The sequence below is a fragment of the Alexandromys fortis genome, unplaced genomic scaffold (genome assembly GCF_014885135.2).
Source record: "Alexandromys fortis isolate MF-2015 unplaced genomic scaffold, M_Fortis_MF-2015_v1.1 scaffold_213, whole genome shotgun sequence".
NCBI classification, from domain to species: domain Eukaryota; kingdom Metazoa; phylum Chordata; class Mammalia; order Rodentia; family Cricetidae; genus Alexandromys; species Alexandromys fortis.
This window is the reverse complement of record NW_026068093.1, coordinates 1,974,106-1,986,504: the sequence shown is the minus strand read 5'-3', so window position 1 is coordinate 1,986,504 and position 12,399 is coordinate 1,974,106. Positions and strand designations below refer to the sequence as shown.

General features: G+C 50.2%; 1 protein-coding gene across 2 annotated transcripts in view; it reads left to right on the top strand.

Annotated features, from left to right (window-relative positions):
- Ngef (neuronal guanine nucleotide exchange factor) overlaps positions 1–10,918 on the top strand; it is a 99,248-nt gene extending 88,330 nt beyond the window's left edge. For both annotated transcript variants that reach the window (XM_050123154.1, XM_050123155.1), the window contains 6 exons: positions 1,899–1,988; positions 6,299–6,462; positions 6,919–7,074; positions 7,911–7,990; positions 8,622–8,726; positions 10,020–10,918. In XM_050123154.1, the coding sequence (XP_049979111.1) occupies positions 1,899–1,988; positions 6,299–6,462; positions 6,919–7,074; positions 7,911–7,990; positions 8,622–8,726; positions 10,020–10,210 (786 nt within the window). In that variant the 3' untranslated portion in view covers positions 10,211–10,918. The remainder of the gene's footprint in view (positions 1–1,898; positions 1,989–6,298; positions 6,463–6,918; positions 7,075–7,910; positions 7,991–8,621; positions 8,727–10,019) is intronic.
- Positions 10,919–12,399: the final 1,481 nt, after the last annotated feature.

Sequence of the window (12,399 nt, the reverse complement as noted above, 5' to 3'; positions counted from 1 at the left end):
TCCCCAACACCCCGGCCGCTTGGCTAGCTTATGCCCGAAAGAACAACACACAAACTGTATTCATTTAACTGCTTGGCCCATGAACTCTAGCCCTTACAGGCTAATTCTCGCACCTGGACTAGCCCATTTCTAGTAATGCGTGTAAGCACCCCAAGGTGCGCTTACCGGGAAGATTCTAGCCTCCATCCATCGTGGATCTGAGCTTCATGCGTCTGCCTCAGAGTGCAGAGCTAGTGCGTGTACCTGGGAGGGCTGAGCATGGCATCTCTGCTCTCCGGGAGCAGAGCAGAGTCTGACCTCACTTCCTCTTCCGCCCAGCATCCTATTCTGTTTATTCCACCCACCTATGTTCTAAGCTATGAGGCCAAGCAGTTGGTTTATTACTTAACCAATGAAATCAACAGATTGATATATGACACTCCCACATCACAGGGTGGCTATGGAGGCACTTGCCTGGCACTCTTTACCAACATAGAACATGTAATCCCCATGCCTGCCACGGTCCATTGTGTCAAACCATCCTCCAGGATCCAGCATATATACTGGTGTAGACCCTGACCCAGAGCTCTGCTCAAGAGCATCACCCCATCCCTGGTCCTTGGAGAAGATTCCTTGGTAGGGATGGGTTGTGTGGGCATCCGCTGCTTTCTCTAGCTTTGGGTGCCCTTCAAGTGCTGTCCTGGATACTTGGCTCATATCAGTGAGGTCATATCCATATGAGGTCTTTCAGGAAATGAGCGTAAGCAAAATAAAGATAGCAAAGATGTCTGACTGCCCATACTCCCTGCCAACAGTGCTTTGGCCAGCACTCCTGAGCAGATGCCTGCATGTACATAGACATCCATACAGTTACATCACACACACACACACATGCACATACAAGCATACACGTATACATCCATACAGATACATCATACACACACAAGCATGCACGTATACATCCATACAGATATATCACACACACACGCACACACGCACACACACACACAAGCATGCGTGTATACATCCATACAGATACATCACACACACACACACACACACACAAGCATGCACAGACACACTGCCACCATGCTCTTTACAAAGAGATGCTGTGGGGCTGGAGAGATGGCTCAGTGGTTAAGAGTACTGCCTGCTCTTCCAAAGGTCCTGAGTTCAATTCCCAGCAACCACATGGTGGCTCACAACCATCTGTAATAAGGTCTGGTGCCCTCTTCTGGCCTGCAGACATACACACAAACCTAATATTGTATACATAATAAATAAATATTTTAAAAAAAAGAGAGATGCTGTGTCTAAAGTACAGCCTTTGCTCTTCAGTTGAGAACATGTTAATGATTTCAGAGCCCTCAGGTACACAGATATATTGTGCTTCGGTCATTGCTATTTCATGGACAATTTAAATTGACGGATTTTCTCTTCTAAGCAACACTACAAGGAACATCCTTGTAGTTGCTTGTTTGGGCTCTGCAGTTATTCACAATTACTGACCAAGCACCTGCAGCAGGTCAGGCTCTGCCCTAGACCCCGTGAGCCATTTAAGGCTCTGTTTCTGGAGATGGAGGCCCAGAAGTCTAGGGAATGGCAGCATTATTGTTTCCTGACTGTCTTCCAGGGAGGTAGAGAGCCTGTGCATCCCCAGTGGGTGAGAGGTCAGCCTGGAGGAGCCTTTCCTTTTCCAGTCCAGCCGAGAAGAAAGGCTACTTCCTCTTGGTCTGGAATGTTGGCTTTCTAGTCATCCTCCAGACCCCACAGGGTATCCCACTTGGTTCCGGACTGTGCTGAAGAAAGAACTGGAACCTATGAGGCTGATCAGTCAGTGTCAGCTCCTGGACGTAGCAGTCACCCATGGTAGCTGGAAATACTTGGCAGGCTGACCTGACGTGTCCTCCCTGTCCCAGGTGGTAAAGGCATGCAATGAGGGTGTCCGGAAGATGAGCCGCACCGAACAGATGATTAGCATCCAGAAGAAGATGGAGTTCAAGATCAAGGTAAGTCTGCAAGATCTGGGTCAGTCTGTGTCCAGCCATGATGGTCACACCCTACTCTGAAGCATAGGTGGTCCAGGCTGCACTCCACCACCCTCCCTAGTGGTGGGAGCCAATCATCATGTACTATCTGCCCATGTTTATCCTCTGAGAGCTATGGTGGAGGGCAGGGCACAGCTGCCTGCCTGTGTTGGCAGAGGTTTCTGTCCCACCCAGCCCCACAATAAACACACAGAAAATATATTATTTTCAATACAGTTTGACCAATGGCTTAAGCATATTGCTAGCTAGCTCTTATATCAAGAATTAACCCATTTCCATTATTTTATATTTTACCATGAGGCTCATAGCCTACCAGCAAGGTTCTGGCTGGTGGCTCACTTCTTTCTCCTCTGATGGCTCCATGGTGGCTCTCTGACTCTGCCTTCTTTCTCCCAGCATTCACTTTAGTTTTCCCTACCTAGCTCTATTTCTGCTAAGCCACTGGCTGAAACAGCTTCATTACTCATTAGCCAATAAAAGCAACACAAATACAGAAGGACTTCTCACACCATTTCCCCTTTCTGTTTAAATAAAAAAGGAAGGTTTTAACTTTAACATAGCAAGATTACATATAAAAAAAACAGGTATCAAGCAAGAATTACAGTTACAATATTTATATCTACTTTATCTTTTATTATAACTAAGGAAAACTATAATTATAAGCATTCTTTGACTACATCAAAGACATCAGAAGGATATAATATTACCTAAGTAAAGAGGAAATGCATTGTAAGCAACTTCCAAAACTCTAGAAATAACAGTGACATCTTGCTGCCTGAACAGTCACCCAAAGTTCTTCTGTACTGTTGGGGTATCCATCTTCATCCTATAGGCCCAGAGTGTCTCTTCCATGAAGCAGGAAATTCCAAAGACATTTCTGCCTATATTTGCAGTTTGTCAGTCACTTTCTTCTGTGTTCTGCAGAATGTCTGGCAGACTCTTTCATGAAGCAGGAACTTTGGACTATCTCACCTTCTTTAAGCAGCTTCAGCAGTCATTTTTGTGGATTCTACAAGTCCAGTTCACACAGCATAACATCAAACAGTCCAGGCAAGAGCATTTTCTTGCCCAAATGGCTAACCAACTCCATAAGGAGCCTCTTCTATGACTATCTTCCTCTTGAAGTAGTAGAATGATGCTGCCAGGAGATGTGTCTCATTGTTATGAAAAGTCCTAAGTTCTTAAAATATTTTAAGTGCCATATTCTATAGTCTTTGAAAGGTTTGAAGAATGCCTATCCATATGAAATACAACTCTGTACATCTAGAAAACCTAACTAACATGACTATAAGCTTGACTCTTATAGATGACTATCTATTAACCTGTGTTTCTTAGTTATACATTACATTTTTTTTTTTTTTTGGTTTTTCGAGACAGGGTTTCTCTGTGGCTTTGGAGCCTGTCCTGGAACTAGCTCTGTAGGCCAGGCTGGTCTCGAACTCACAAAGATCCGCCTGCCTCTGCCTCCCGAGTGCTGGGATTAAAGGCGTGCTCCACCACCGCCCGGCTATACATTACATTTTTAAATGAACTGCACAAATACAATACCTCAATCAAGAACAGAAATATACATATAAAAAATTGACCTTAAATTTGTATCAATAAACCAAGAAACATACCAATGCAAATCTCTATAGCATATCCCCCTTTAAATGTAAAGAAATGTTTATAAACAATATTTGGGGATATGGGTGTAGTTCTCTCCAAACTGCTTCCTACTTTTTGTTGGGCAAAGTAATTTTGGAAGTGTTTATGGTGACCTTTTTGGGGGGGTCTTGGTCCATCAAGCACATTAGTCTGGGAGGATTCTACAGGTTCTCATCCTCTGTGGAAACAAAAGAAGAACCTCTTTTCCATAGCAACATATCCTTAGACTCAAATTTTGAAGTCAAGATACCATTATATTGGCTTATCTTCACAGCCCCCAGAATCAAATATCTCTCTGCAGTCAAAACATTCAAAGAAAACACAATAGTATACATAATCCAGACTCTCTGTGTATAGTCTATCTTTATGTGGCTTGTTTTTATTACTCTATTAATTTTTCAACAAGTTTATTATCTTTAGTCCTCTAATATATGGCTGTCTATACTCTTTTATATTTTTAAAATATTTATTTATTTATTATGTATACAGTATTCTGTCTACATGTATGCCTGAAGGCCAGACGAGGGCACCAGACCTCATTACAGATGGTTGTGAGCCACCATGTGGTTGCTGGGAATTGAACTCAGGACCTTTGGAAGAGCAGGCAATGCTCTTAACCGCTGAGCCATCTCTCCAGCCCTATACTCTTTTATATTACATTTACTGTCTCTTTACTATTTTTCTTCTCTCTCCCAAGCCTATGTACATTTTTTAAACAACTGTGTCTCATTTAGAGGTCTCTTATGTCTGAATCTGTCCTGTTGTGTATCTGAAATCCTTTTCTCTCCAGGAGTACCTCTTAAAATACTAACAACATGCCTGGCGGTGGTGGTGCACGCCTTTAATCCCAGCACTCGGGAGGCAGTGGCAGGCGGATCTCTGGGAGTTCGAGGCCAGTCTGGTCTACAACAGCTAGTTCCGCCACAGGAACCAAAAGCTACAGAGAAACCCTGTCTCGAAAAACCAAAAAAAAAAAAAATACCAACAACATTACTAGGACTAAGCTTTTGGATCTGCCCCATCTAACATGTTGAAAGTCCATTCATTGCCTCTGAGAGCCGTTCTCTCTGCCCCAGATCCAGGGCTAGGTCACAGCAGGTCTGTGTTGCCATTAAGGAAGTTATAGCACTCTGTTTACAAACCCCATTTAAATGCTCTGTAGCCGGACCTCCCTAAAGAATCAGAGTCATTTGTGCTGGCAAACCAGGAAAACACCATTTTGAAACTGCATGTTTTTTCTTCTGCTACTGCTGAATCAGGAAGACCTCTCTTAAGGAAGCTGTGGCATGCTGCCAGCCAGTGGGGGTGGGGGGATGCAGCTAAACTCTGTTTTGTGTGTGTGTGTCTAGAATTCCTTTCCAAGCTTTCTCGGGTTTTACATGGATGTAGTCAGCCATGTTGGTGTGCCAGTTTGTTGGCAGATGTTTCTGTCCCAACTGGTCCTGCAATGAACACACAGAAACTATATTATTTGTAATACTGTTTGACCAATAGCTTAAGCTAGCTCTTACATCAAGAATTAACCCATTTTCATTATTTTATATTTTACCATGAGGCTCGTGGACTACCAGCAAGGTTCCGGCTGGCCGCTCCATGGCAGCTCCCTGACTCTGCCGTCTTTCTCTCAGCATTCAGTTTAGTATTCCCTGCCTAGCTCTATTCTGCTAAGCCACTGGCTAAAACAGCTTCTTTATTCATTAACCAATAAGAGCAACACATATACAGAAGGACTTCCTACACCATGCCTGTGTAAATCTGACAGTTTTACCACAGAGGCAATCCTGAGCAGTCAGTGTGTGGAGATAGGGACTGTTCAAGGGATTCTCAGTGCTAAGAGATTTACAAGCTACTTCCTTTCTCTAGGTTTCTGGTGACTTGCATATTGACACATGGTGCCTACTGATGGCCTTGGAAGGCTATGTGTGTAGCTCAGGAGGACAACAGTTGTCTAGCATGAGCAAAAATAAAAGGGTCCCAGAGGTCAGAGGTCAAGGTTTGGGAGCTGAGCCTAGATGGAGGATGTGAAGGGTCTTCTGATACCTCTTAGGGTTATACTCGCTGGGATGACTGCAGAGTGCCCAGCTCCCATTCCTGAGAAAACTGTCTGCAGATGTGACCTCTTCAACCCATGGGCACCAATACATCCTTTCCTCTGTGAGCTTGACCTCTTAGACTACATCAAGCAAGCTGAGCTTAGTGGGATGATGCTCTCTCTGTGTGTGTCTCTCTCTGTCTCTCTGTCTCTGTCTCTGTCTCTCTCTCTGTCTCACACACACACACACAGGCATGCATGCACAAGTACACACAGACGCACACCAAAGCACAGGCATGAGCACAGGAGCTCAAATGTAAGTACACAGACAGCATAATACACAAAGAAGCACAGCACACATGCACAGCAGCACGTGCACAAATGTACATACACACACAAGGAATGCATGTGTTCAGAAGCTAATTTGCACCTGCTGCTCTTTTGCTGCCAGGACTCTGGCTAGTGGTGCCTAGTACAGTGACCCATGCGGCCCTTGTACACTGGATCCCAAAGCTTTGTTCTGGCTGTGGTGTTTGTAGGACCCTTGGGGGGGGTGCAAGGGTGATGCCACCTGACACCCCCTCCCTCCCAGTCAGTGCCCATCATCTCACACTCCCGGTGGCTGCTGAAGCAGGGCGAGCTGCAGCAGATGTCTGGCCCCAAGACCTCCCGCACCCTGCGGACCAAGAAGCTCTTCAGAGAAATTTACCTCTTCCTCTTCAACGACCTGCTGGTGATCTGCCGGCAGATCCCTGGGTGAGCTTGCCCCTGACGGGCACTGGAGAGGACCCATAGTGGGGCAGTGGATCTGGCTGGGTGAGCCTGCCCCTGACGGGCACTGGAGAGGACCCAACCTTGGTTTGGTCACGGAACAGGGTAGTGGGGCAGCGGTGAAGCAGTCTTTAGGGTCAAGTTTTCAAAGGTCTGCTCTGCTCCTGCCCAGCTTTGGGCCACAATGAAACATCCCTGAACCTCAGCTTCCTTCCTGCCAATGTGGAAAGCCGGCACTGTATCTAACACTGAGCTCAATAAAGTGGCCACTGCCTTGCCACACCCCAGGATGGGAGCTCTTCTAGGGAGCAGGGGACTGCCACGCTGGGATTCTTTGGATGGGGGTGGTAAGGAATGGCTAGGGCTATATGCTGGCTCTTCCAGCCAGCCAGAAGGTTTCTCTGAGACCAACCGTTTCACCCTGGCTCCTTTGCTCCCCAGAGACAAGTACCAGGTATTCGACTCAGCCCCAAGGGGCCTGCTGCGAGTAGAGGAACTGGAGGACCAGGGCCAAACATTGGCTAATGTGTTCATCTTGCGACTGCTGGAAAATGCAGATGACCGGGAGGCCACCTACATGTTGAAGGCATCCTCCCAGTGAGTATCCAGTGCTATGAGCCACACCCAGTGACTCGTAGGTCAGTCTTTCCCAGGTAAAACAGGCCTCCACACACTTCTGTAGGAGGCTTGTCTCTCAGTATTCAACACCCATCCTTCCCATGGAGACCCTGTATAAAGGGCTTTTGCAGGCTCTTTTTGTTGGGGTTTGGATGGCAGGGGATGGCTGTACGTTCCTGGCTTTGCCTGTGCCCAGAAGAGCAAGTCCATCTTGTCAAACGGGATGCTTACAGCTGATATGCCAGTGAGCCACTATCCCCCTCCTCCCCTTCTTGTTCACTCTCTGTGTGACCTCCAGTCCTTCACTTTCTCTGTCTGAGCGATCAGAGCAGCTGCTTTACAGTCCCAAGCCCTTGGGGGATACATAAGACAGTAGGAACTGCTTGGTGGACCACGGAGCCCCAGCTTTCTCTTGGACCTGCCCAGGTGGCCTCATCGCCATCCTCTGTGCTCAGCTGCCCCGAACCACACCCCACCAGGAATTGCTTCCTGCCCTGCTGAGACCCTGGGCCCTAGGTCACAGGATTGACTGACAGGAAGTGGTGATAACGCTCCTGGCTTTGCCACAGCAGAGAGACTTCACTGTAGCACATCTTTGAGAGCTAGCCTTGAGGACCTCGCAGATGGCGGCTCCTCACACTGTCGGGCTTCAAACCCCTAGCCTGGGAGGGATGTGTATGGGTTCCCTGTGCAGCTAACCGGACTGTCCTGGAGCCAGACTCAGAATGTCGCCGACCTGGGGGCCCAAGTGCACACGATAGGGAGGAGTTTGTTGGCTCTAAAGTTGGGGCACTGTCTGTCCCCTTCCTATGCAGGAGTGAGATGAAGCGCTGGATGACCTCACTGGCCCCTAACAGGAGGACCAAGTTCGTGTCCTTCACGTCCCGGCTGCTGGGTGAGTCCCTGACTTAGAAAGGGCTTTGGCTAAGACTCACTGGGCCTCAGCTCCAGGGTTCCTTGACTGCCTGGTACCAACCGGAAGCTTAGTGCCTGTGTATGCTGGCTGCCTCAGCTTCATTCGCATTAGATGGTTAAGGAAGAAATGGAAGTCCCTGAGTCTTAAGAGTCAGGTGGCAGAATATTGGACCCAAACTCCATTGTTCTTTTGGATTTTCCAGTTGTCTAAAACTCATAGAAGACCCAAGGGAGCATGAGCCTGGCTTGTGAAGAAAGTTACTGTCCCAGCCTGCTGGCCTGTCCTCACCCTAAGCTGATCACTGGGTCACACCTGAGAACAAGAGGTTCTTCCTGCCTTCTAGGCTGAGAACCCCATTATAGCTAGCGAATCCTTTCCTCCCTCTCCCCAGAATTCCTGGTAGTCTAATGAGGCCTCCCTAGGATGTGAGTTCTCCCTCCCAGACCTTTCTCACTGATGTGCTGTCCCGGGTCCTGTTTAAGACTGGACTTAGCCACCTGCTGCTAGCAGCGTTGTCCCCTGGGTCACTGCCTGTCGTCCTTGCTTGTCTGGATGTGGGGCAGGGTGGAACCTGTGATGGGGACACACCATACACTCTCCCATCCTGCAGACTGTCCCCAGGTCCAGTGTGTACACCCATACGTGGCCCAGCAGCCTGATGAGCTGACGTTGGAACTGGCAGACATCCTGAACATCCTGGAGAAGACAGAGGATGGTGAGGCTCCCAGGAGACCCTGGCAGGGGATGAAGGACTATAGCTTGGGTGTATTACCCGATGGCACAGTTGGCAGGTGGGCAGGCAGAGCCCAGCTTCCTTGCTGATGCTGGCACTACCCAGGACATCCTGCCTGAGCACTGGGCCCAGCATCCTTGGCTTTCCCCAGACTTTCTTCCATCCTGTGAGCTGCCGTGCTCCTTCCCTTCCAGCAGGCCTGGCAGGTGTTTCTCGGTCTCTCCCCAGCCTTGCCTATGGCCTCAGCCCTCCCCTAGGAGGGAGCTTAACCCTGACCTCAACCTCTTTGGTCACAAGCTTCTGGGGTCGCCTGAGACCACCAGGCTATGAATCCCTGTTCCTGCCCACCCTGTGGGTGGCAGGCAGGATTAGCTCCAAACAGAGTTTTCTTGTGGCCCCTGCCCATTTTAACCCCAAGTAACCAATGTAGTAATCCCCACTTTTGTATATGAAATGTTCTTGATCCAGATCCCAGGAGCATGTACCTGTAATTCCACCATTTGGGAGGCAGAGGCAGAAAAAAAATGCCTGAAATTTCATGAGTGGCCTGGCCACAGAGTGAGAACCGGATGTCATTACAACAGAGGCCATCAAAATACCTGAAGAGAACAAAGACCCCTTCCTATCTCCTCCTTTGTCCTGGGCCATGATTAGGAAACAAAGTGATCTCCACAGTATCCCTCTGGGGGTTCTAGGACCCTCCCTGCCTTTTCCCCAGCATAATCCACTGCCTCACACTCCTCCCAAGGTGGCCAGCAGAAGGCACACCTCTGACCCAGGTAGGGACAGGCTGTTTAGCAACAAGCCTGGCAAAAGACTTCTAGGAGAAAAGAGGCAACAGAGAAAATGTGAGGGCACTTGGAGACTCAGGGTATCCTCAAAGTTTATAACGGCTATCCTCATCCCCCGCCAGCAACCACTTGGCCCTCCAAGTGAGATTCTGAGAAAATATGCCCAGTGAGCGGGTGAGCTCGCTGCCCAGTGATCAGCTGTCTCCTACACTGGCCCCCTGGATGCCTCTGTTAGGGGTGGCCCTCCAGGTCTCCTCCTGTCCTGGTATGGGGCAGCCTCGGAACCCTCAGAAATAGGCTGCCACTCGTGGGAGAGCCTGACGCCTGGTTTTTCACATTCCATGTGTTTCCTAGGAGCAATCCGAGCTGAGGTGGGGTGCCCGGCCACTGCCCTGTGGCTCCATCTTTGCTTCCCAGACAGAGGGGAAGCCTAGTAAGGAAAGCCCGGCCTTGTCTCACCCTGACTCTGCTGCCTCCTCTGCAGGGTGGATCTTTGGCGAGCGCCTGCATGACCAGGAGAGAGGCTGGTTTCCCAGTTCCATGACAGAGGAGATCCTGAACCCCAAGATCCGCTCCCAGAACCTCAAGGAATGTTTCCGAGTACATAAGATGGAGGACCCTCAGCGCAGCCAGAATAAGGACCGCAGGAAGTTGGGCAGCCGGAATAGGCAATGAACCCCAGCTTAGGCACCAGCCTGAAGGAGGGGTGTAGGCAGGGGGGTGCAGACCCAGCAGAGAACCCCAAAAGATACAGAGGGTCTTAGGGAGGAAAAGTCAGTGCCTTCCCAGGCAGCAGGAGTGGCTTGGGCATGCACTGTCCCTACCTGCACTGTAGGGGGCACTAGCGTCCTGGTCACTCCCTTGCTTACACACTGGCGGCCATGGCTAAGTACTTAAGCAGATTTACACCACCACCTCTCCAGTTCTCTCCGAGCTAGAAGAGGGTAGGCATGTTCCGGAGACCTCTCAGCGCCTGGAGAGGCCCACGCAGGGGTTCCTGGCCCGAGGCAGGCAGGAGGTGACTACTGTCAGGTCCTCTGAACTGCACATGTCCTTCCCTCCTTTGAAAGAGTCCACCGGGCTCAGCAATGGGCCGCCCCTGCCTGAGGGAGCTTGTGAGCCGTGCTGAAGCTGCCCGCCCCTCCCTGCGCCTCTGCCAGCCTTTCTTGCACGGCCAAGCCCTGCCCTCAGCAGGCCTCCCAGAGCTTGGCTGAGGGTTCATGTCTCTGGCTCCTTGAAGGGCTAGATGTCTCTTGTGTCTCCTGGCCCCTGAAGGAGCCCAGGTGTTTTTTTGCAGAATGAATTGGTCACTGCATCCTTTATGGTCATGGTTTTGAGAAAAGCAAATATCATTTTTTTGGCTGCATTAAAAGAAGCATCCTGTATAAAGTAAGGGGTGGAGGCCTATTCTTTATCACCCCCATGCGCACAGCAATGAGGCATTTGGTTCTGGGTTGGGAGGGGGAAGCTGGTAGGAGAAACCTCTCCCGGAGGAGGGGCCCTGAAAACACTTCAAAGGGAACAGCTAACATCAGGTCTCAGAGTGAGAATGGTCTTGGGCCTCTGCTTTTGGCGAGACTCAAGAAAGGGCTCCCTGAGGGAATGGGAGACTCCTGCGACTGTATAAATACACACTTACAAGGCCACAGGGACCCTCAGGTATCAGTCAGCAGTGGCCATTAGGGGATCTGACCCCAGCCCTGGGATGCAGACTCCCTCCCTGGTCCAGACACTGACCTCAGATGTTCCCCTGTGCCTTCAGTGACAGCTGGTTCCCCGAGTGGCTGCACCTACCCAGGCCTGCATAGCCACCCCCACCCTGTTTTGTTCCAGAGTGTCTCCTCCAGTTCTGTCCCAGGAAAGTGTCCAGCGCACTGCGATTCCACCAGAGAGACGCTCTATTTCAAAACAGGCCTTTTGTTTGTTTAGTCTCTTGAGACTCTGTCCCAATATAGCCCAGATTGGCCTTAAAATTCATCGTCCCGCCTCAGCCTCCAAAGTATGGGCATTGCAGGCGTGTGCCACCATGCCAGACCCAGAGCAGGCCTTGAGTTTGAGCCACTGGACTTTGTAGTGTCTTCCCACCGATCGTGCACAGCTCTTGGTGATCTTGAGACCTCAGACTCCTGAGCATTCCTGGGAGGAGATGACCCCTTGCCAGGGTGCGACCAGAGGGCCACAGCTCCTACCCTGTCCTACCTGGCTGGCTCATCGCCACTCCCCTCCTCATTCTGTCCAGGAGTGCTCTCCAACTTCTGGGTCAGATGGAGAAAGAGGAACAGTCCCAGGGAGAACATATGTGAACCCCAGGCCCAGAAGAGTGTGTGGTTGGAAATGGGAACATTTGGAGCCTTGGGAGGAGGGGTGAAGACACAAGGATTGGGGTTCTGAATTAGGAGATGGCCCCTCCTGCCCGAGTCAAGGTTAAAAGCCTTTTCTACCCCACCCAATGTCAGTCCTCCACCATTTGCCAGTTGGTCTCAAGAAACAGGAGGAACCTGGGTCAAGCTCTCCAGCTCTGCTTCCCGGCCCCCAGTCTTGCCAGGCGGAAGCACAAAGGGCTAGGAGTTCTGTGGCCCTAAATCCCACCGCGAATGGTCCTTAGAGCGTGGACACCGGAGTTCCCCGCGCCCTGCGTGCACTCCCGGCACACACAACACATACGCGCTCACACACACACACGTTGCCACGCGTGCACATGTTCCCCGCTTGGAGTTTTCCACCCACGGCTCCAGGCACACGGCGCGGCCCAGCAACACGCCCCCGTCTGGTTCACATGCCGCTACACCTGCACGCGGAGGGGACAAAGGAGAGCACAGGTTGCAGAGTCGCCGCGGGCGGGCCTGCGCAGCTCTTTATTGGCT